This window comes from Nuphar pumila, chromosome 2 (assembly GCF_984573655.1).
Source record: "Nuphar pumila chromosome 2, dmNupPumi1.hap1.1, whole genome shotgun sequence".
In the NCBI taxonomy this organism is placed as follows: Eukaryota; Viridiplantae; Streptophyta; class Magnoliopsida; order Nymphaeales; family Nymphaeaceae; genus Nuphar; species Nuphar pumila.
The window spans coordinates 85,444,044-85,469,321 of NC_143250.1; the positions used below are offsets into that span (position 1 = coordinate 85,444,044).

The 25,278-nt window shown below is 36.6% G+C and overlaps 2 protein-coding genes across 6 annotated transcripts in view; both read left to right on the forward strand.

The window, feature by feature from the left end:
- On the forward strand, positions 1 to 13,288 carry LOC149845920 (cytochrome C oxidase assembly factor). The gene is made up of 4 exons (XM_089996079.1): positions 1 to 343; positions 746 to 858; positions 1,468 to 1,566; positions 13,129 to 13,288. The coding sequence occupies exons 2-4, from the start codon at positions 790 to 792 to the stop codon at positions 13,168 to 13,170; spliced, it is 210 nt and encodes a 69-aa protein (XP_089852205.1). The 5' UTR covers positions 1 to 343; positions 746 to 789; the 3' UTR covers positions 13,171 to 13,288.
- A 1,720-nt stretch (positions 13,289 to 15,008) lies between these two features.
- The window catches only part of LOC149845921 (RNA-binding protein 1-like), a 50,194-nt gene continuing 39,924 nt past the window's right edge, over positions 15,009 to 25,278 (forward strand). For all 5 annotated transcript variants that reach the window (XM_089996084.1, XM_089996085.1, XM_089996083.1 and 2 more), the window contains exon 1: positions 15,009 to 15,214. In XM_089996084.1, coding sequence (XP_089852210.1) covers positions 15,127 to 15,214 — 88 coding nt within the window. In that variant the 5' untranslated portion in view covers positions 15,009 to 15,126. The remainder of the gene's footprint in view (positions 15,215 to 25,278) is intronic.

Consider the following 25,278-nt stretch of genomic DNA (forward strand, 5'->3'; position numbering starts at 1 on the left):
GTTAGGTTTTAGGCCTATTTTCTCCCCACCCCCACCACCACAAAAAAGCAGGCGCACACTGAAAGAGAAAGGGAGAACCCTACCTCCCTTCTTCCTCTGAACTGAGAGAGAGAACCCTACGTCGCTTCCTCCTCTTCTGTTCCTCTTCTGCGGGAGATCGAATCGCAAAGGGTGGGGGGCCAACCCAACGTGCTATTTAAAATTTTCGCCTTCATCTTCCTCCTTTGTGAATACCTTTTTGCAAGCATCCGCTCGACCGGCTGAGGATCGATTCACATAAGGAGGGGAAAAGGGGAGGCATCAAGAAACTCCCCTTGCTAGTCTTTCTTCCGACGGATTAAAGGTTTGATTGGTGACCTCCGCTTACTGTCATTATAGTTATCATTGTTGACTAATGAATGCCTGATTTCCTATTCTGTCTGTTAGAAGGTTGCTTTACTTGTTGTCCAAGTTGTTGTTGTTGTTGATTCAATATTTTATTTATACGTGGAAGATGGTTGATCAATTGGAGTATTAGCCCTTACAATTCTAAATACCTTGGCCATAACACATGTTGATAGCCTCATGCATTGTGCATTCAAACATCAGGGCACCCAATATCACCGAATTCGTCTGTGACATAGTTAGAATTCTAGCTTAATTTGCCTATTTAGGTATCAAAACCATGTGGTTTATAAGCTTATATCATTTCTTTTGTGACTGTTGGGAATCGACTTGATGGCATTGGTTGTTTTTTCTTACAAAGAAACGAGTTCGAGGAGAGACAAAGAGGGAGCTAGAGTGACGAGGATGTCAAAGTCGTGCAAAGGGTTGGCGATGGAGCTCGTGAAATGCCTTAGCGAGACAGACTGCGTCAAGGTGTTTGTTCCCTCCCACTGTGATTGTGGTCGATTTTGACATGCCTCGCTATCCTATTGTTGAGTGTTGTGAATTTTGTAGCCGTTCGACCAAAATTTATGTTTATTTTGAAACCATTGTTCTATTGTGCTTGCTCCAAAAACCTAAAAGTAAACGTCATTTCTATTTCTTTTTGTTATGTTGTTGAATTTACCCATTCATTGTATTTGGGTTTTGATGTTTATTACTACATGCGCTATATTAGAACTAAGTTGCCGGAGATCTCTCTCTCTCTCTCTTTTGTTTTTTAAAAATTTGAAGGATTGGAGCAAACTTATTTGCTTACTTTTATTTTCTTATAGATGATTTCATAGATAACCAATGCAAAAAAACAAAGAGAAGAAAAAAAAGGAAAAATGAAGAACAAGAACTAGAAATGGCTCCTGTCTTGGGTAAATGATCTTTTGGATTGCTGTCTATGTTTCAGCCTTCGTTTTTATGGGGGTTAAAAATTTGTTTGATCATGTAAGGTCTGCATGAGGAATACTTTTGAAAGGAAGGTCGTTTTAATTTGTTCTTTAAATTGTTGATGATATTGAGATTATCTTGTGTGTGAATTGGATGAATTAGGTTGAAAAGCGTTCATTCAGGGAATGTGCCAAAGACACGAGCATTCCTAGCGAGTGTGTAGGGCTGAGAGAAACGTATTTCAACTGCAAGAGGGGCCAGGTATGCATCCTTATACATTTTCTGGTTATAGCTAACAATGTTTGCTGTTGGTTAGATACTTGATCAATTCAGTAAATAATGTACCATTCAGGTTAACCAATAGGTTCATCTTCTATGTTTGCATATGCAGCCACTATCTCTGCCTTGCCCACTACTGCACCCTCTTCCCACATGCACACACACAAACATAAACATGCATGCACACACACTGGGATGACGACAAGTCGACAACAAACAATCTCACATACATCTCCATTTGATTGATTGCATGACTTGTACCATCAAGCAAGCTCACAAATTTCCAGCTACCAGGCCCACCATCACCTCCATGTTTACCACTTGGATCCAACTTTTCAACTGTGTTCTTTTGGACACATCCTGCTATGTACCTCTACACATGTACTCTCTCTCTCTCTCTCTATATATATATATATATATATATATATATATATAGCCTTGGATCACTAGGTGTTCAGTTGGTAATTGGTTTCCCTGTGAATAATGGTTGAATTGTAGTCCTAATTGCAGTGATCTTCCAATATGAACTCAAAACAGTACGAGCAAATGACTTGGTAATTGGTATGGAGGAAAAAATTTGGGTCCAAGTCTGTAGTTTGTTAGCATCCTGAAAGGCCTTTTAGAAAGTGAGTTTGTTTCATTTTCTTTCTAGGATGATCATCATGGTAATTTGGTAGTTGTACACATCCATGATTTTTTTCATGAGCATTGAAACAATATAAAAGTAGACACGATCTACTTGTATATACGAGTCTTGTATGAAGATCATCAACAAGCTAGATAGGAGTTTGCATGCTATATTGTACAAGCTTCAAAACAAAGGTGCTCTACCTTGAAGGGATTGATTTGATAAAGTTACTTAAAAGGTCATTAGGATCAAAAGCTCTTTGCTGCATTAGCTTAAAAGGAATTGCTCTTACATAGGATTTTATATAAAGGATCTATGCTATCTTGTTTTTTGTACCATTCTGTAGTTTTTTAGGTCCTTGAATGGTACTTCTATTTGGTGTTGTTGTAAGAGGGTCGTATTCATCTGATACAGGTTGACCAGGAGAAAGGGCTCACTTTTTGCATGATGTATATAAAAGATTCTGTGTGGGCTCAGCCTTCACTGCAGAAACTAAGAAAAGAGAGAGAGAGAAGAGGGAGATTCACAATGTCTGGGGGCGGCGCACGTTAACCCAACCTCCCAGCCCTAAACATTATAAATAGGGAAAAATACAATAGCTGAAAAAATTACAGACATGCCATTAATGAAATGGCTTGAGCATGTGTTAAAAGTTAAAACATAACGTGCGTATGGATCTGGATCTAGATCCATACGCATACCATATTTTAACACCCTCCCTCAAGTTGTACGTGGTCTTGGAGCATGTACAACTTGCTCTTCAAATACCAAAATTGATGTCCTGTTAACCCCTTGGTAAACAAGCCTGCCACTTGATCTTCTGTTCGAACATGACGCAGTTCTATCTCCTTCATCTCGACTTTCTGCCGTATAAAATGTTGATCAATCTCAATGTGCTTCGTTCTGCTATGCTGAATAGGATTACATGCAATGTTTATTGCGCTTTGATTGTCACATAGAAGAAATGATCGAATAATTGTCTCTCCAAGATCACTCAATAAGTGTCTAATCCATGTAGCGTCTGCCGTGCCTACTGCCATCGACCTGTATTCAGCCTCTGTACTTGACCGTGCCACTGCCTTTTGTTTTCTGCTACTTCAGGACACTAAATTGTGTCCAATATATACACAATATCCAGAGACAGATCGTCTCTCATCTGGATCCCCTGCCCAAGCTGCGTCTGTGTAAGTGATGATTTCATGCCCTCTATTCTGGTTATTGTTCTTGCGATAAACAAGTCCATCTCCTATAGTTCATTTTAAATATCGTAAAATGCGCTTCACAGCTTCCATATGACCTTCCGTTGGAGCATGCATAAACTGGGATACCTGATTGACAACATAAACTATATTAGGTCTGGTAAAAGTCAAGTACTGCAGCATCCCGCTGGTATCACTAAACATAACAATTTCAATTGAATTTTTTTAAAAGTATTATCTATTTTGAAAGTCATTGGTATGTTCAGTAATTTGTAAAAATGACATTGGCGACGCGTTCTGGTTTATGGGAAGTTGGGCAGCACGATAAATTTACTTTGCTACGTATGAACTTAGGTCTGATCACTGAGGCGTGGTTCTGTGTTCGGGACCGATTACTCTATAAGCGTTCGGCCCTTCTAATAAGAATAGTACACTAGGCCCCATTCTTAAACAACGGACCACACTCTTTTTATCGGTGGCAGCTACTACTTGGCTCCTTCTAGTTGGCTTAAATTAGGGATGGCAGTAAACTCGACCATTTATTATTTATCTTTTCTGAGACAAGTGGTGTAGGTTTTATGAAATAAATTTTTAAAACAATATTTTTGAATAAAATAATTTATGCTAGACACCAAATAATAAAAACTGGCTCGCACGAGTGGTGGAGTCTGGGTCGATCTCAGGGAACGGGAGAAACACTTTGTATTCCACAAAAAACTAATCTACTCTTTATTGCCTTGAAAAATAAAAGAATTAATTAACTAAGAGTGTAGCCTTTTGTGGAGGGCTTAAACAAATACAAATAATTAAGTGGCCATAGTACAAACCCAAAATGAATAAATCCTAAGCTAAAAAGAAAAAAAGGGGTCTTCAATGCTTGGGCTTCTAGTTCCTTTTGATGCCTATGCTTTATTTGATATTCCTTTACTTATTGTTGAGGGCTCCCTGAGAGGCTCAAAAGAGACTTTTGAGGGGACCTTTTGGGGACTTCATAGGGTTCTTTAGGGGCTTGTTTGAGAGCTCACTGCATGATCAACCATTTTTTTGCAAAACAAAAACATAAAGCACAGAAGAACTAGACAAAAATTTAATGTTAATTCAAAGAAAAATCACAAAACAAGAATCTAACTACTAATAACAAACTAACTACATGTAACAACAATGAACTAACATGTAACAAACTAATTCACTAAATGACAAAACAACAAAACTAACTAAATAACAGTAAGAATCTAACCGATGTAACAAACTAATCACTTGAACAGGAAAAACAAACTACTTAATCAACAAACAACCGTAAATCTAAAATTTAATTACTCTTGACAAACTAACTATCTAAAGAAGAATTCAAATAACAACTGATTGGCCTAATTATGAACTAAAAACAACGTGAACAATACTAATTTAACTAAACATGGCTGAAGCTAAATAAAGTCTGAAATGACTAAAATTTTAAAACACATAGATGCCAAACTAACTAAAAACAAAATATATTAATCTAATTAGCTAGAGTTAATATTGTGAAACACTTACTATGGCTGAAGCAAAAACGAAATTATGTGAACTTATGAATCATTGACTCACACGTGAAACAACTTAAAGCAAAATAGCATATAACCACCTTTGCAGAATACGCTGGTCTGCTGCGTCATGGTGTGTGTGCCATAAAACTCATATCTAGCATGCTTCTCGCAGTGCATACACAAAAACTAAAGTCCGATCACGAGTGATTCAATCATTCACACAACTCAAGGTGACTCAATAGTTTCAGCGCTATTGACGATAGTTTTCTCACAAGCCTGTAGAATTTCGTGTTAGTTACATTAGCTTATCCGTTTATGTTTATTCTTGCTAGAGTTAAGGGAGTTTAATTGCTAACGTTTTTAGATGCAGTTAAGACGTCTTATTTCAGTAATTAGTGCTTAGTTAAGTTCATGGTTTTCTCCCTTTGACGTGTTCTTGAATTTGTCTAAGTTAATCTCTTGCAAGAATTTTATTTAGTTTAGATTAGAATTGTCGTATGATATTAAATAGTTTTAGATACCACATTTTCATTGTTTAAAAATACATGAGCTCAGCCTTTGATGTAATACACTCGGAGTGCTGACTGGTTTGCAATTCGTCATCCCGGCTCTTTCTAGAAGATCAAAAGTGTATTTTTGTTGCATGAGTGTCAATGTGTCTTGTTGCCAAGGAAGTACCTCAACTCCCCTAAATCTTTCATCTTGAAAGTTTTCATTAAAAACTGCTTCACGTCTTGCACATGATTATCTAAGCTCTCAGTGATCACAATGTCATCAACATATATAAGAAGTATAACAATGCCTGTCTTTTGGTAAATAAAGAGCGAGTGGTCCAGAGAGCATCTTCTAAAACCATAGCTTTGAATTTGCATAGAGAAACTTTCAAACCAAGAACGGGACGCCTGTTTCAACCCATACAAAGATTTCCTTAGTTTGCACACCTAGGCAGTAGGATCCTTTTCGTCATAACCAGGAGGTTGCTCCATATAAACTTATTCCTTTAAAATTCCATGCAAGAATGCATTTTTAACATCCATCTAGCTAAGCCTCCATCCTCGGTCGACTGCTAGGGATATGATGACACGAATTGTACCCATTTTCACTATTGGACTAAAAGTTTCATCGTAATCTTCACCATATTGTTGTGTGAATTCCCGAGCAACAAGTCGCGCTTTATATCTGTCAATACTTCATTCAGGCTTATACTTTGTTTTATAAACCCGTTTTGAGCCAACTACATTCTTTCCTTCTGGCCGAGGTACTATTTCCCAAGTCTGGTACTCATGAAGTGCTTCCATTTCTTCATTCATAGCTTCAGTCCAATGACGAGATTGAAGAGCTTGATTAAAGCAAGTGGGTTTATCCTGTTTTGTGAGCTGAGACATAAACAACTGAAAATCAAGAGAAAAGGTCTCATAACTCACCCATCGTTGAATAGGATGCCTAATGTGTGACGGCCTTTGAGTCGGATCATTAGCGATGCTTTCCACATTCCTCTGCTTTATATTTTTGTCCCGTCTAGTGTATATCTGTCCAGAGAAGCGTTCTACCGGGGTTGGTTCAACACGCATCTGTGAGTCATCCAACCCCCTGCTCAAGCCAAAGGAAGTATAATTCGCCTGACATGTTTCTTCTGTATTAGCAAAAAGATCTGCGCTCATCCATGGATCATATATCTCTACTTCTCGAGATGGCAACGCCTCAGAGTCATTTACCTGAAAATTTTGTTCATCAAAAACAACATTCCTAGAGGTCCTAATACGTTTTGTAGTAGGATCATAGCATCGATAGCCTTTGTATTCATCCGCATACCCAACGAATCTGCACTTAACGGCCTTGTCCTGAAACTTATTTCGCAGAGATGAATCAATATGTACATAACATAAACAACCAAAAACACGCAACTCATCATAAGAAGGATGTTGCCCAAATAAAGTATAATATGGAGAGTGCTGATCCAGAAGTGCCATAGGAAGACGATTTATGACATGAACAGATGTATGAAAAACTTCTGTCCAGAGACTAACAGGCACATTGCTATCATGTAACATGCTCATCACACTCTCGACAATATGCCTGTGTTTCCTTTCCGCAACCCCATTTTGTTGAGGTGTATGAGGGCAAGAAACCTGTCGACTTATTCCTTTATCCCGAAGAAAAGCAATAAACTTGTTTGATGAATACTCGCCTCCACCATCACATTGTAAATGCACAATATCACAGGAAAGCTTTGTTTTGACCATCGAATGGAATTCTCGAAATACTTGAAAAACTTCATGCTTATGTTTCAAGAAATATATCCAAGTATAATGGGAATAAGAATCAATAAAGATAACATAGTAACGACTGCCGGAAAGAGAAGGAATAGGTGCGGATCCCCAAACATCGGAACAAATAATCTCAAATGGCTTTGAAGCCTTTTTATTAATAATATGAAACGGAAGAACATGGCTTTTGCAGAGTTCGCATGAGGAACATTTATTATTATCTAAAAATGAACATAAACTAGACTCTGAAAGAAGATTGTTGAATGCTGCCAAGAAATTACTAAATTTATTTATAATCATGCATGGGTTTTGAGCCTAATGAGAAAGTACATTGGTGGTGCTGAGTTGATTCGTACTACAGTTTCTAGATTTTGCTACAATTTTTTTGACAGTATAAAGTCTATTAAAGAATAGAGTTGCACTAAAAAAAATGGTTTCATCAGATGAGTGAAATGCATATCCTCATGTGCAAAAAAGAAAACCCAAAGAAATTGTAGATATTGTATTCAAAAGTGAATTTTGGGATTCATGCATAAAGTTGTTGAAAATAACTATACATTTAGTAAAGGTGCTTCGATTGGTTAACAATGAAGACAAACCAACTATGGGTTATCTCTATGAGGCCATGGATAACGTAAAAGAGGTCATTAGAGATAATTTGAATGAGAAGAAAAAATTGTACATACCTATATAAAACATCATTAATCATAGGTGGATTGGTTAACTTCATTAACCTTTTCATGTTGCAGCATATTATTTAAATACTACATTTAGATACTCCCCTACATTTAAAATGTACATGGAAGTCAACAAGGGACTTTTGGATTGCATCGAAAGGTTGAACCCTGATTATAGCATTCAAGATAAAAAACTTATGATAATGCATTGTATGATATGGGGAGACCTGCAACAGTGCGAAATCATGGTGCATCTAGGTAATTTATTTTGTCTATTTCAATTTTAATTTCATATTGTTATTTAGTTATGATGTTTTGTATGATTGTATCTGTTATTGTCTTATTGAATTATTATTTTCTTGTTTTTTTTAAACATGTGGCGGGTCAGGTTTGGAAGTGATGTTCCAAATGTGTGAGCTTTTGTTATTCACATTATTAACCAAACATGTAATGCAAGTAGTGCGAGAGAAACTTGAGTGTCTTTGCGCAAATTCATACCAAAAAAAGAAATAGATTGAAGTACAAAAGACTCAATGACCTTGTCTACGTTTGCTACAACTTACGACTGAGACAAAGGTATACAAAATTATAAAGTTTATTTGTCATTTTCATGTGTTTATTTAATTTTTTTTTATATAATTCAAAACTCAACTAATTTTAATTTTTTCATGTCATCTTTTTAGGCAAATCGAAAAGTTATTAGCAAGAAGGCACAAAGAAAAATTTGATCTGATCAGTTTGAAACATTTTGATGAATTAGATGCATGGGTTAAAGAAGAAGCATAAATTCTTTTGAATGAAGACGATCTTCAGTGGATTAACGTGGAAGGAGTACATGAGATAGATGATGAATACCTCACGTATCTTGGAGACGATGTGGATGTCGAAGAAGAAGAAGAAGAAGAAGAAGAAGAAGAAGAAGAAGAAGAAGAAAAATATAATGATGATGAAAAAAATGATTATGATTATTGAGGTTTTATATAATATGTTTTAAAAAAACTTGGTTATTTAATACTTAATTATTCATAAACTTGGCTTTGTTTTTGTTTTTGTTTATGTAATATGAAAGTATGAGTCTTGTGACATGTTCTTAATTGCAAGATTTTTAATATTTTGCATTTTTCTTGTGAGATATGCATGCAATATTATCTATGATTCTATATTAGTTGATGTCTTATGCTGATCATAGAGACATAAATGCTTCATATGTGATTTTATGGTTGTATTTTATGCAATTCATTATTGTTTCATATGATATTATTTTTTCAACATTTTTGCTATTTTTTTCTGATTTTTCTTGATTTTTTAAAAAAATTTATTGAAATTTTATGATATTTTAGGATATGATACTATGTTATTTTGGGCCCGATCGATATGGGTAACGATATGATACTTACAACCTTGATTTCCATCGTTTTTTCACCCAAAGAAGTGGGTTAAGGTAAAAAAAAGTGCATTTCCACCTACGTCACATGGGTGCGGGTGCGGGGATTCGGTACTTCCAAAAAACCCGGGTGCGGGGGTGCGGCAGGGGCAAAAATGTAAAAAATATATTTGTATATATTTATATATATATATATATATAAATATATATATATATATAAATAAATAAATATATATATATATAAATAAAGGGGGTCGGCGGGTTTTTTTCAAATTTCACAGCTGTCAGCTGCTGACAGAACAACTGCTGTTAGCTGCTGACAGAACAACTGTGTGTCAGCTGCTGCAGCTGTGTGTCAGCTGCTGCAGCTGTCAGCATATTTTTTTTTTAAAAAAAAATCGCAGCCCATTTGGGAAAATTTTTTAAAAAAAAATCCAAAAAATAAAATGGACCTAAATGATCCTGGGTGCGGTCAACGCACCCAGGATCGGGTTGACTGCACCCGGTGCCGCACCCGCACCCGCACCCGCGTCGAGTCGCGTCGAGGCGGGTGCGGCACCCTGCTAGCCGAATTCCTGTGACATAGATTTCCACCATTTTTCTATTCAATAAAATAGGTTAAGGTAAAAAATCTTTATTATGAGCAAAATTACAAAGTTATTATCCACAAATTTTTTGCCTTGTGGGACACTGCCCCACAAAGTTGGATCCACGAAAATTAAAAATTTATATCCACACTCCTCCAACAAAGATGGCATAAGATGATCTGGCATGATAATGGGGCACTCAAATAGTGAGTGAAAACCAATTGAAAATCGAGTGCAAATATTGTCATAATATTTTTGTTTATGTAATATGAAAGTATGATTTTTGTGGCATATTCTTAAGTGCAAGATATTTAATATTTTGCATTGTTCATGTGAGATAGTTGATGTTTGATGATGTCTTATGCAGTTCATAGAGACATAAATGCTTGATATGTGATTTTATGGTTGTATTTTGTGCAATTCATCATTGTTTCATGTGATATGATTTTTTTAGATTTTTTGCTATTTTTTGTATTTTTATTTTTTGTATTTTTTTATTAAAAATTATGATATTTTACGATATGATACAATATGATACAGTCTTAATTTGAGCCCGACCAATACGGGTAACAATACGATACAACCTTGCTTGTTCATTTTCCAATTTGTTGCTTCTTCTTCATGATGTAGCATATACTTTGAACTCGTGATGGTCTACTGGTCTGTCTTAGTTTGTGTATCCTATTTACATTGTGTTTGTATAAAGCTTAAAATTGAATGGACAATCTTTTTTTGAGAAGAAAATTGAATGGACAATCAACAACTATGAGAAGATTGTTGGGCTATCACGGTAGTCATTGTTAACATACCTTGTAGGGTAAATTCATTGTTGCGCACTCGCACACACACATATGTGGGTGTAACGTGGGTGCTTATGCACTCCTAAAGCACCCTAAGGGTGCGGTCAAGCTGCACCCAGCCATTTTGGTCCAATTTTGGACTTAATCAACTTTGACCAAGTCTATATTTGTCTGTTTAAAAGAAAATGAAAAACTTGAAAAACTTGTAATTGTATAATTGTAAATGCATTTGTGGAATATATATATATTCTCACCCCACACCCATGTTTTCTGAAATTGCTGTGTCGTACCTTTCACACCCCACCCACACGTGCACCTGTGTGACATGTGTGTGTGTAACATTGGTTAGAGAAATAAGAAACAAGAGAAGTTGTATTTCACTGAAGATGATGAAGAATGCCAATTTTTGGTGAATTGAATAGTCCAAATCCAACAATGTAAGATGATATTATGATGCTCTTCTCAAATCTGGTCTTGCATGGATTCCTGATAAGGTGGGAGTCCTTGAATTCTTTGGGGACCTATCAGGATTTATGTTTATGAGTGCCCATGTCCTGGTTTTGTATGCGTTCATCCTTGTTATTGAAGAATTTGATGTTTATTTCATAAAAAGTATCATGTTTAACGTGTACATGAAACTCTTCATAATTTTGGTAATTGATGTCCATGATTGTGTATGTTTATAATTTTATATTCTTGTCTACAATGGCAAACATGCTAAAATAGCATATTAAAGTAGTAGTACAGAATGATGATTCACACATCCAACCTCACATATGTATGCACCATTTCTTTTGATGTAATTTTAGCAGAAGATGATTCAAAGTTCCAGTTCTTATGAATTCACACATGCAGAAACATCAATTGCAGACATGCTAAAATAGCATATTAAAGTAGTAGTACAGAATGATGATTCACACCTCTAATCTCACATATGTATACCCCATTTCTTTTGGTGTAATTTTAGCAAAGTTCCAGTTCTTATGAATTCACACATGCAGAAACATCAGTTGCTGACATGCTAAAATAGCATATTAAAGTAGTACAGAATGATGATTCACACGTCTAACCTCACATATGTATGCACCATTTGTTTTGCTGTAAATTTGGACGAAGATGATGATTCAAAGTTCCAGTTCTTATGAATTCACTCACACATGCAGAAACATCAAGGGATGTGGTTTAATAAAGTTTTGTTATGGCATTCTACTTGTCTCGAGGATGTGGAGTGGACAATAAAAAAGTTGATTGATCCCATTGTTAGATAGATAATGGCAGAGGTAAATAATAAAATAACTCCCCATCTACGCTATTACCAAAGAACGTGATGTTATTCCTGGTAGTCTTCAAGCCTCGACTTTAATGTTTGAAATTACAATTTCATTCTAAAAAACATTGTATTAAGCCTCATAGGATGAAGACAGATGAGGAGTGCAAACATAATAAATTCATTCAATTTGGAGAGAAGTATTATCAGCTATACAAATGTGGCAATTTGGGACCTTTTTTTAAGTTGTGGAGTTTCAAAAGTGGTAATATAGAAGAAAAAGAGAAATAAACATGGTCATTTTCATAAAAAGTTTATAATGTAGATTTTATTGTACTTCGAAAAATAGTTTTGGGGTTAGCAAGATAAAACAAAATATATGAAGTACAAGTTTGGTGAGGATAGTGCGGCTGTTACAAGTGAGATAGAGGGCCTCATAATAGTGAAAGAAATTTTGGTACATAGGTTTAATATGCAACAGATGATGAGGCTTGATTAAGATATAACTATTAGGATCTTTGAGCTAGTTGGATGAAGTGAAGACCAGTATGCGATAAACAAATGGCCATATAATTACAGTTGCATAGTAGTTGCTTCTGAAGATGATGGACAGGTTGAACTAGAGAGGATTGGAGAGAAAGGACACTTTGTGGCTTGAATAAATTTGCCAAGTGGTTCTTGGATTCCAGCTTCTTTAGCTAGAATAATTATATGATTGTACCCATCATAGTGAAGGATATAGATGCAATTACAATTGCTGGTTACAAGAATTCAGGAAGCAATTATGTTTATATTCAACAGAATCTATATATTACAGGAGTGTTGCTGTTGATCCATCTATTTGTGCATTTCAAGTAAAACCACTAAAATTCTTTAAGCCTCTGCATATATGTAAATTCTAGATACTTTTATTTATTTGGTGAGATGTTTTCTTAAAAATAGGAACCTCACCACTAATTTGATAAGTGTGTCCCAAGCCATGCAAATTGTACATTGATTTGATCTATCATGTCAATGCTAGTTCCGACTGGTGTATAGACACTTACAGACTCTCTCTCTCTCTCTCACACACACACACACACACAGAGACAGAAGAAAACGTGCAAGTCCCATGCTGTAGCTGGTCTGCAATATTCTGGATGAGATTAAGTTGTGTGATATTGTTTTATAGAGTTTTATGGGCAGTGCTCATGGTTTTCAATTTTGTTGCAGGTGGATATGCGAGCTCGCATACGCGGAAACAAGGGCTACTAAGTGGAGAATTTTACATGGTTTCTGATATTGACTTTGTATACCCTAGTTTGATGTACTCTGGCACAGTGTAACTCTTAGATTCAATCCCTTAGTAAAGCAATTTTGACTTCTTGACTTACATGTCGATGCCTTTGGAACTTGTCTACACAAACGGCAACTACCTCTTTGATCCAAGTTGTCTTCCATCTTCACCTCCATTGTTGGTATGTGGTAAGCGGGGTCCTGTGCCAAGCTGAAGGCCCAGGTTCGAATCCCTCTACCACATGGGGCTTAAGAGATATCTGGTAGGGGTCTGCCTAACCCCAGCTTGCCTTTCAAAAAAAAAATCAGTAGCTAACAAATATCTAAATAAAGATTTTGAAAATCAACGTCACCAAAGAGTTGATAAGATCATGGCTGGCCATGTTTTGCTGCTCTTGTAACTGCATGTCACCGTTTGTTTTTTCTCAGACCAGCAGGCTGTGCTGCCCCGTAGCAGAAGAATGCCATTGTCCTTGTTAATTCACTCGCTCTGAGCTGTACAATCCACTCAGTGGATGTGGGGAAATGTTGGCTTGGGGTTGACCATGCAAACTATGCAATGCATGTGTGTGTGTGTGAGACCGGAGAATAGGAAAACACAATGAATAGGCAGACTGTTCAACTTTTTGAAGGTAAAATATTTTGCCAATTGTCAACAAAAGCTCAGGGAAGTAGAGACCTTCAAAGCCGAGACTAGGGCTGGGAAACAACACAAGCAGCTTGCTGTTCGGCTCATCTGGGCTCGTGAATTGAGTTTGGTGAGTCGAGCTATGAGTCAGCTTGATTAGTTAAATGAGCCGAGCACGAACATGGCAAGCTCAGCTTGGTTCAGTTTGTATAGGTTTGTTTTACATATTATATATATTTATAGATTATATATTTTATACATATATTATATATGATTTATATATGTATTATACATATATTATATTATTTTATGCATTATCAAGTTTTAAAAATACTTGAAAAAGTAATTTTTTTTAAAACAAGCCAGCTCATGATCCGCTGGTAAAGCTTGGGCTCGGCTTGGCTCAGGTCATGGCGAGATCAAGAGCCGAGTTCGAACAGGGGTATACCCTTAACAAGCCTAGGATAAACAACCAGTTTGGCTCGTTCATCTAAGTCGGCATGTGGATCAAAAGCAGGTCAGGTTCTGTTACAGATAGGGATGAAAATGGGTCGGATAGAGGTTGGAGTTTTTCGCAATTTTTGGCTGTTCTGGATCCAACTCCCCCTTGTATTAAGCTGTTCTGTATCCCAACCTTTGCACCCCTAGTTACAGATATATCCAAACTGAATCAGTCCATCTACATGTGCAGTGATCCAATAGGTTTGTGAACATAATGGATACGGGACAAGGACACAAATACCCCACATTGTAGACCGTTGGTTTTTCAAGGCTTATAAAATCATGCCTATTAGATGATCCAAACGTCCATTCTCACTTATCAAAACATTAGATCACATCTCTAAGGTTAATTTCATGAAAAATAAGGAAAAAACTGAATAAATGAAAAGTTCATTTGTACGTAAAAGTGATAACCCCAAACTAATGCAAACTGTAGATGGATCAGGTATGATCAAAACCCGTTTAAGTACCCAAACTGACCCGAAGCAACCCATCTGAAATGCATGTGGATTGTGGATATGAATTAACTCCAAGCCGACCCCGACCATTTTTCTGGACGCTATTTGAAGACCCGACCCGTTTTCAAGCCTATTTGGGAACAATTTAACATTTCTTCCAGTAGAAACGTGACACGTAAGCGTGGAAGGCTAGGGTTTGAATATAAATACGAGTCGGCCGTCAATACTTGGGTATGTTTTTCGAGTCGTCCTCTCAACTTCTTAGGGTTTCTTTCTTCTCTATAGTCGGCGGGTTCCGACCGGCTACTATCCGGTCACTTCCTTTCCGCTTTCCGACCTTCTTCGGCAATGGCTGACGGCTACTGGAGGTACTCAGACGGGCGGCAGGCGGTCGTCGCCGCTCCGATGGCTGGAAAACGGCCTCGTTCCGACTATGGTAGTGCTATATCTCTCTTTCTCTCTCTAAAACGTTTCTGAGTGATGCTTTTCTGCATTTTCACGGATTTGGGTTTGACATGTTATGTCTTGTATTAGCTCCGATTGGGGTTTAGCTTGCAATCCATTGGATATGATTTTGTTCGGTTTGATGTTTGCTTTGGGTATCGCATTTGAGAATGTTTCCTTTTTAAGTTTTTCCTTCTCATTGCTTGGTGGCGTGTGCTTGGTTTTGGATTCTGATCAAGAATTTCGTTGTATCCTCTTTTACCTGAATCAATATTCAGCGAGTGTTTTGAGATGTGAGAATTTGCAGTCCCAATTGGTTAGCAATCATAAGAATCAATGGTTATATTGCAGTAAGAACGAGAAGAATGTTCAGTATCTCTTCATGCCAAAATTCTTGTCAGAATGGATCATGGACTCTGAACCACCTTCAATTTTCATATATGCTTTAGGAACGAGTTTATCTCTCTTATAAAACTGGCTGCTGCTTTACTACTAAAGAATCAAGTGCACATTAAGTGTTGTCATAATCTTGATTGCTTGTTTGATGAAGAATAGTTCTGTTCACTATTTTTTTACTTGGATTGCTTCACCCCTGTTTAGGAATATCTGGTGTTGGTCAATAAAAAAACAAACAGTGTTGGCCATGGTTGGCTTTCTCGGAACTCTGTATTAGATTGCCCGTTTGCAGATCGTTGTCTCGAACAAATCATTTTTTTTTAATTTATCAAAAAAATATAACGAACTCATATATTATGATTTTATACCAAAAGAATAAAATAAGCTAAGGTCCTTAATCAATCATAAAGACTAGAGAAAAAGTTTTGCTAAATATGATTCATACTTAAATAATTTTAACATCTAAAATGAAATATCATCCCACCTTGTTCCTGAAGTAAATTACGTAGCATGTGAACTCTAGAGTACAAATAAGAATAATTATATATTTAATTCACTAAACAAACTAATTATACAAGTGAACTGCTCTCCTAGTCATCTAAGATGTACAGAATACCCCAACACATGATAAACAGAAGAGATGAAACAACCCCAGAAAAAAATACCAGATAACTAGTAAAAGAACAACGTTATGCATATCTTCCTAGGTGCCTCTATAATGAAACCAGCACTATGGATTTACCCACAAGTAGTTGCAAAATGAATTCTATAATCAGGGAGGTATGTTTCAGTAATCTTCAAAGAATTGAATTTCCCATTTCATAAAAAAAAATTCAATGAACTCTTCACATGGTGCACACTCACTCAACCCTTAATCTTTTATGATAGAGAATCATTGCAAATACACAGGTGATCTCATAATCTTCCAAATTGGGACTACGATCTCTACTTCTCTACCATGTCATAGCGTATTACAGGTCATACAAATTTTAAGGAAGAAACATCAACAATGATAACCAAACAAGCAATTTACAATTCCAATGTCATAGCGTATAATCAATAATCTGCTCAACATCTTTGTGTTGAGTAATGAAAAAATGATTGGATTTACAATCCACAAAATGCTCCAAATTAAAGAATCGAAAGCCACGTGAAACCAAGGATATCTACATACCAAACTAACATGAAGAAACTCTGGATTTGTGCAAGCGTGGAAAGGGGGAAGAAATTACCTGAATGACGTCTTTGGCGGCCATGGCGAGTTGGGCGGTGGAGAAGATGGCGAAGCCCATGGGCTGCTCACCTTTGTAGTTGATCTAGGAGGCCTCGTAGTTGGGCAGCCAACACAGGAGGTTTTGGATCTCCCGCTCCTTAATGTCGGCGGAGAGAGACCAGTGAGAGTGTGCCTTTGACCACCGAAAAATGGTGGAGGCCAGAGGTTGATAGACAACAAGGAGGGGCTGGTGAGAGTTGAGATTTGAGAGAGGGAAAGAGGGTTGAGTTATTTCCTTCAGGCTATGAACCTGCCGCTAGAAATCCAGTTTCCAATGTCGAAAAATTGTGCCAGAGGCCGGAGATGGGGGATGTTTTATAGGATAGAGGATAGAGGGGCCATGCGACAGTGAGAGTGAGAGAAGGAAACTAGAAAAGAGGGGTTTGGATGGCTAGGATTGAATGTTTGATGAAACCCATCCTATTTCAAATGATAGGATCCGTGCGGGTTGATAATCTGCCTTTCAATCACTCTTAGGGTTCTTGACTTCAGGGGTATGGTATATATTTTATTTTCTGTTTTTTTTATAACATTTTTTGACTGAGTCAAGTCTTTCGACGACTAAATTAAGTAGGGTGTTGGAAATTTCCTAGTCACAGTTTGACCTGGCTTTGGCTATATGATTGAAGTTGAACCCAATTTCTTTACTTAATCGGCACAGTTGGCTCAACCATATATAGGTCAGTCAACCATCTACAGCCTGTCTGGTCGGTTCACCCTGCTCCATGTAGGCTGGTGGCTAATTTACCTGCCCTAGAGAAGGTCTCTAATTGTATACTGGCTAATTTATTGTTTCAAATCAATCCATTGACTTAAAGTCTGGATCAAATGTACTATATTGAGCTTTGAAATTATTCATTATCAATAATGATGGTGGTGGTGATAGTGGTTTCTGTGATTATAATGGTGGCAATCACAGGAAAAGATTTTTTTCAACATAAATCGCAACACAGGTGAGTCACCCGAGTTTGACTTATGAACCGGATGAGTGTCGGTTCATAACAAGTCACCCTGGTTTTTGACTCGGATAAGTTTGAATCCGAGTTGACTTGCTGAGTATCGAGTCAACTCGGTGAGAAATTAAACCATGTTTTTTGCATTACAAAGGGGACTTAGCATTGTCATCAAGTGGGGTAATCAGGTGGTTGGCATGGTGTCTGAGGAGGGAAACATACTGAGATTGAGTTGGAGGAGCGATATAGTTTACCTTCATAATTGAGGAATATTTTGAGGTGGGTTTTCCATCCAATTCACGTGCCCCTTTGACATTCATAGGGAGATTTAGCTTTTAAATTGAAGATTATTTTTTTTCATTTTGATACCAGCTGGCAATGAAAAAATGTTATGAAACTCATAGTCATGTATGCACAAAGAAGACTAACGATTCAACAACCATTTGAAGATCTCAAATATTCTTAATAAGGGTACATCTAAATTCATGTTAATATTGAAAAAATTTATAATATGAAATGACATTGCAATATTATCTAATGCATGCCATTTTTAGCTTGCATGGATACAGAAGATCATATGTAGGGGAGAGACAAATTGTGGCTCTTTGTGTTAATTCTGACCTGTCAGCATACTATAAGTGCGAGATTTTAGCCTACAAGGGCACTCAACACTGTTCATTGGTGCAATTTCTATGACAATTGCCTCATTAAGGGCACAATGAATTTCATTTCATCTTTGGTGATGCAGCTGCAGTCTTCCAAAACTATGACATTTTAAGGAGGAAGCCTATACTTTGTCAGAGTAATAGGATGATAGCTTATGGTGGTCAGGACTCAACCACAAAAAGTGGGGTTTTCATCCAATGTAGTAAAATTGGAGGGACTCTCTATCTTGTCCAAGGAGGCAGAAGTGTCAAAACCCATCTCTGTCGACCACAAAAAGCTTACATGAGAGTAGTAATCATGAGTTCAGTGATTAGCTATATCATTGACCCATAGGTTGGAGTTAGTGGAATAAGGGTAGTTGTTAACTGGACACACTGAATTGCAAATAGTACAATAATATAGAATCATACTGAAACATGGATAAAAGAGTTAAATGAAAGGAGCTTAGTTGTCAAAGGCGCTAGGCGGTGAGCTCCTAAAAAGACTAGGCAGACTAGGCGGTGCCCCCAAATAAAAAAAATAAAAAAACTACTAAAATTAATAACAAACTACTAAAATTAGTAACAAACATGTATACAACATAAATTCAATCAACAATAAGCAATAGACAAATAATAACATCTCGTTGAACACTGTAAACTGTGAATTCTGTGTGTGGACTGTCGGTGCATGTGAACTTGTGAAGTGTGAATTCTGAAAAAGAACAATAAAACAGATGAACTATGCACAGACACAAATATATAACTTGGAAATATAACTCACAAAGAAAAATACACAACTCAAAAATATCAACCAAAAATACAACACATAAATATAACTCACAAATAGTATATAAACAAATTATATATAACTCAGATACAGTCAAACACAGAATTAGCAGTCAAGAGACCGAGAGACGAGCGAGAAACAAGAGGAGACAAAGACATGAGAGAGAGGGGGGTACACATGTCTTCTTCTGCCCTAACGAGAAAGAGGAGAGACAACGAGAAAAAAGGGGGAAAAGGTTTCCCCCTTTCATACAGTATAGTCAACGTAACAAAAAAAATTGGACTGACCTAAGCTTACGCCTAGACGGTCCAATCATAGGCGCCGCCTAAGTGAGCTAGGCTGCGCATAGGCCCTAAAATAGGGCCCCACCGCCCAGGTGGTGGTGCTACGCCTACCTTGTTTAGGGTCTGTCTTTGTCAACTAAGGAAAGGAGTTCATGAAACTGATTGTATTTGAACTTGTTTGGGATTTCATGATACTGATTTTCTTGGAAGTTATGTATTTTTTCTGCAATAACTGTTCATCTATCCCTTAATCATTATACTTTCAACTCAGTATATTTAGTAACTTGTTCATTCATGAAAAGCTTCAAGTGTCTGCCTTCAATGTTAAAGTTATAATATCATGCCAACATGTTAAAGCTCAGGTCATGCCTGCCATGAGTTATTATTCTGTCATTCTGACGAGATATAAGCTTCCCCCCTAAAATGTCACAATTTTGGAAGACTGCATTGTCCTTGTTTTCAGGAAATCATGATATAGCTGATGTCATTGGACTGTGTAGAAAGTGTCCAGTTAGGATGAAATCTCACACTTATAGAAGGCTGATAGGTTTGAATTGACATGAAGAGACACAATGTATCTGGTTTCTGCGTATGATCTTGATTATCTACGCCCGATAAAAATGAGGTGTATGAGATAATATTGCAATATTATTTCATGTTGCAATATAAAGGTGTATCCTCATTAAGAATGCTTGAGATCCTTTAAATGACTGGTGAACTGTCAGTCTTGTTTGTGCTTATCTATGTCACATAGGTGCGGGAGCGGGTGCGGCACTTTAAAAAACTTGGGTGCGGGAGTATATATATATATTTAACAGTTAACAGTAACACTAATGAAAAAAAAAATTATAATAATATCACCAAATCAATTCATCATCATGCATGCAATAAATCAAATTAACAATCTACAATTCTATTCTTTATTATAAAAACTAACGCCACAATTAAATCAATGATTTTTGCCATTGTGTTTTATTATTGAGCACAATCTTTGACCCATGGAGATTGGAGGAGAAACAAGGAAAACAGTATACTGAGAAACAGTGATTCACGTTATAAATATGAGAACGCAGTTAGGTTTAACCAAGAACTCTTTTAGTTGCCAAAAGTCTGAGACAGTATCTGGTGCTCTATAGTCAGCAGAAATTAGTTTATTCTTATCTCCGAAAAAGTTGTCGTTTCTCACAAAGTTTTGATATTTCAAATTTAGAAAAGTTTAATGCAACTACAAATTGACTATGATTTAAACATTAAAAAAATCATGTAATTGCCAAATATAGATGAACCATGGAAATCTCATGACAAAGATGAAGTTTACAAAATTTTCCTCAGTTAACGGGCTTCTGAATCACACATATATGGACCAAGTACTGGTCAAGAAAAGACCCAGCACTAGGTGGTTGGGAGGCAAAATTCACACACAGTCAAATTATATGGATACACATTATATATAAATCATACAAAATGGATGATTCAACATCATCACCCCACAGAAGAGAGGCCTTTGTAGCTTTTTATACAATTAAAAAATTTATCATCCAAATTCGATAAAGCTTGTAGTGGCCAAATTTAGTAAAATGAGGGGGTGACTGTGGTATATAACATCATAAATTTGTAACACTTAAGAAATAACCACATGATAAAAAAAGTGTGCGAGGGGAGAGATTGAGAGAGCGAGGTACACAGATAGAGAGGGGTAGGGGTTTAGCCGAGAAGAGCGAGAGAGACGAGGGGAAAGAGTTTGAGAGAGAGAGGGGTGCACCGAGAGGGGGTGGGGGTTTAGCTGTGTGTGTGTGTGTGAGAGAGAGAGAGAGAGAGAGAGAGAGAGAGAGAGAGAGAGAGAGAGAGAGAGAGCTCCTCGACGTGCCGAAATTGCCACGTTGAACCGGTCGCCTTGCTGCGACTGGGTTGGAGATGGAGAAAGAGGAGACATCGGGGTCCTGAGGAGGGGCAAAATGTTTTTGCTCTAATCCCCCTCCCAGTCCATTTCATCGGGCAATTTTTTTAAGTCCAAAAACTAGACATGTAAGACCTTGAGTGCGTTGACCACACTCAAATTCGGTTTGACTGCACTCAGTGCCGCACCTTCACTTGTCAACTCACCCATGGTCGGCTTGACCGCATTGGGTGCCGCACCTGCACTTGCACCCGCATTGCGTCGATGCTGGTGTGGCACTTTGCTGGCCGAATCCCTGAGACATAGTTGCTTATACATGATTGGGAGTTTCATCATTTTGGTGGTTGTTAGGTTCCTCCCAATGTTGTGAAAAGATTCAAGACGAAGTGAGGCGCTTCACCAAAAAATGAGGTGAGGCGTAAAGCGTAAGCCTCAAATTTTTTTTGAAAACTTCAAAAAAACTATAAAAATATCTAAAATTACACATAAAAAATTTCTATATTGATGAAGCAACAACCAACAAGAAATAAAAAATCTCAAATAAATACCGAAAAAATATGAGATTAACATGTAAAAGTAACATTAATGCAACAACAGAAAAAACGAATTTCATGTTATAAACGAACAGCAAAGTACATTTAACACAAAGTCCAAGTTAATTCGGTCTAATAGTTATGCTGACACAATTAGTGACAAAAAAGATTGCAGATAGAAAATGATAGGGTTAAAACAGAAACTGGCTGCACTGCACAAAAAGCATCAAGCACACATCCAGTCAGCCAAAAACTAGTCAAACAAAATCTTTTAATAGACTCAACTTCAAGAGGAAATAACTCTTGGCGTTAAAGACAGACCAAATGACTCTGAACCGATTCTCGTGTTTTAGTAGCAGTCTGCACTTTACACAAAATTGTGGACAGCTTGGTCACTGGCCTAGCCCATGTTTCACAGACCTAAATTTGGTTTTGAGCAAATACAGTGTTTGAGTGGAGTAGCCCACAAAGATAAGCCTAAAGCACACACAGAAAGTGGAGTAGGCCACAAAGATAAGCCTAAAGCACACACAGAAAGATTTGCAAGGCCAAGTGATCACATGTGAGATATCGTTGACAAATAAGCAATGAAAGCAACAACCTATTAGCAAATGTAAGTCAACATTCAAGCAATTGAACATACCAGCAAACCATTGGACGAGGTAAGAGCTGTAAGGACAGTGAGATACAATAACAGTATGTTCCTTTTACTAATGCAAAAGTGCATCAACTACCCAACATTACAATGATGCGTTATAAGTCACCTTAGCACCAAATCATATAGATTATAGAATATATAAGGAACATCAAGGTGTGCATTTTCTTTTTGATGGAATGTAGAGAGGGAGAGAGATACGAGAGAAAGCACACATTTTTAACAACATTGGTTCCTCCATACCTGCGTTATGCTGCCCGCTATACCACATATCATAGTCACAAATATCGCGAGATTTATAAAAATCTCACAATAATATTGCAAGAAATTGTCTGAAAGTTTAAAATGGCAATTCTTGCGGGATTTTCAAAATATCACGAGATTTATAAAAAAAACATAAATACCGCGGTTTAAATGCAATATTTATGTTTTAAATGGCTATTTATTGTGAAAATGCCGTGTTTTTATTTTTAAATAATTTTTATGAATATTTTTGAAAATGCTGTGTTTTGATTTTTAAATAATTTTTAAGAATATTTTCTTATAAAATTATTTTTTATATTTTTAACTTTATTTTTTTATTGCTGAGATTTTGCCAAAAATCGTGAGATTTATGAAAAAATTTCAAATTCTCGTGAGTTTTTGGAAAATGTTATTTTGCGGTTTTAAACTTTTGTTACTATGCCACATATTGGTTAGATCACAGAGCAAAGAAACTTTTGCCAGTTTGTCATGAAGTGGAAGTATGTAAGACGTAATATTTGCATGAAAATTCCATGTTATATATTGTTCATGTTATGTACTTAAACACCAGGACATCAATTTGTTTGTTGTTTGAAATGCTATGTATTTAAAGACCAGGACATCAATTTTTTTGTTGTTTCTTCAAAATCTTATCCAATATCTCAAATTCTCAATGAATGCAATCTGTTGTATATGTATTTTGTGTTATGCTGAAGTCAAACTCCAACAAAGGAAGTGGATTTACCACAAAAAATAGAATTCATTATGTTTTTTCACAAGTATTAATTTTTATATAATTGTATGCCTGATACACTATTGGGATGGTGTGAAAAGATCTATTTTATCTGGTAGTTACAACCCTATGTCAATGGAGAACACCCTTCTCTCAATTGTGGCGTGTTTGTTTTATTTCTGTGATTGGAAGTGACCAAGTAATTTTAGAAAAAAATAATAAATTGATGATCCAGTTTGAGTACCTATACATGGTAGACCTGAACAAAAAATTAGAGTAAGGCCTGCTGGTGATCGAGTTCATTGACTCAAATAAAACTATTGGGGTTGGATATTGCATCTACTTCAACAATTCACAGATTTACCTTGGATTTAAAATCTCAAAATTGATTAACGGGAATCTTGTTGAATGATATTTAGACTTGATATTTATGGAATCATGCCCGAAAATTTAGTGGAATATTTGTCCATGAATCTCATCCCTAAAACACAAAAAAGTGAAGCAATTTATTTATATCTGGGCATTGCATCCTCAAGAATTTCTCCAGTGAGCTGTTGTTGAGTATGGTTGGATACTGCATATACTTCAATAATTCACAGATATGCCGTGGAGTTGAAATCTCACAATTGATTAAAGGAAATCCTGACGATGACATTTATAATTTTATACTTAATGCTTATGGAATCAGGCACACAATTTTAGTGAAATATTTGTCCATAAATCTCATCCCAAAGACAAAAAATTAAGCAATTTATTTATATCTGGGCATTGCGTCCTCTAGAATTTCTCCAGTGAATTGTTATTGAGTGGGGTTCAAGGTAAACGTGACCTCTAAATGCTTGTATGTTACGATCTCACAGTTTTTGAGGTTTAATGAGAGTTGTACCATCATAACCAAGGGAACTTGCATTTGAATCCCCTGGATGTTATCCCCAGCTTGCCTATCCAAAAAAGAAAAAAGTGCTTCTCAATTTGTTTACCCTTAATCTTGCTGTAGATTATGTATTTGGTTTGTGTATTAAAGCCAATCAACATTATTGGCAACAAATTGTAATACTATGTTAATATTCGTAGAATCCAGCATCTTTGTATAAAACTTTGAATTTTTAAATTTTAGTGTACCCATATTATTAAGATTTTTTTATGAATTTTCTCTTTAAAGAAAGTTTATTCTATTTGTGTGAGCTGTTTCAGTCATCTTAGGGAAAGAGGGATTTTTTAATTGCCCAACAATTATTGATATTAACCCAATATTGGTAACGACAACTGTCATTAATATTGCTCCCATCCTATGTCACAGGGATTCAGCCAGGCAGGTGCCGCACCCGCATTGACGGGACGCGGGTGCGGCACCTGGTGTGGTCAACCTGACCCTGGGTGCGGTCAACACACCCAGGGTCATTTTTGTCCATTTTTGGTTTTTTATTTAAAAAATTTTCCCTTTGAAATGTGCTGCGGAATTTGAAATGTGTGCGGTCAACACACCCCGGGACCTGCGCCGGTGGGAACCCCCGACGCCCTTCTATATATATATATATAATTTTTTGCCGCACCCCGCACCCAAGATTTTTGAAAGTGCTGCACCCGCATCCATGTGACATAGCTCCCATCACTTTTGTGGGAGATTTTATATATATTCATTTTTGTTAAACATA

What these genes read in the sequence shown, in the direction of transcription:
- LOC149845920 (XM_089996079.1), top strand. Translation starts at nt 790, where the DNA reads ATGTCAAAGTCGTGCAAAGGGTTGGCGATGGAGCTCGTGAAATGCCTT. An exon ending in GCGAGACAGACTGCGTCAAG is followed by an intron (nt 859 to 1,467) that starts GTGTTTGTTCCC and finishes TGGATGAATTAG; the next exon opens with GTTGAAAAGCGTTCATTCAG. An exon ending in TCAACTGCAAGAGGGGCCAG is followed by an intron (nt 1,567 to 13,128) that starts GTATGCATCCTT and finishes ATTTTGTTGCAG; the next exon opens with GTGGATATGCGAGCTCGCAT.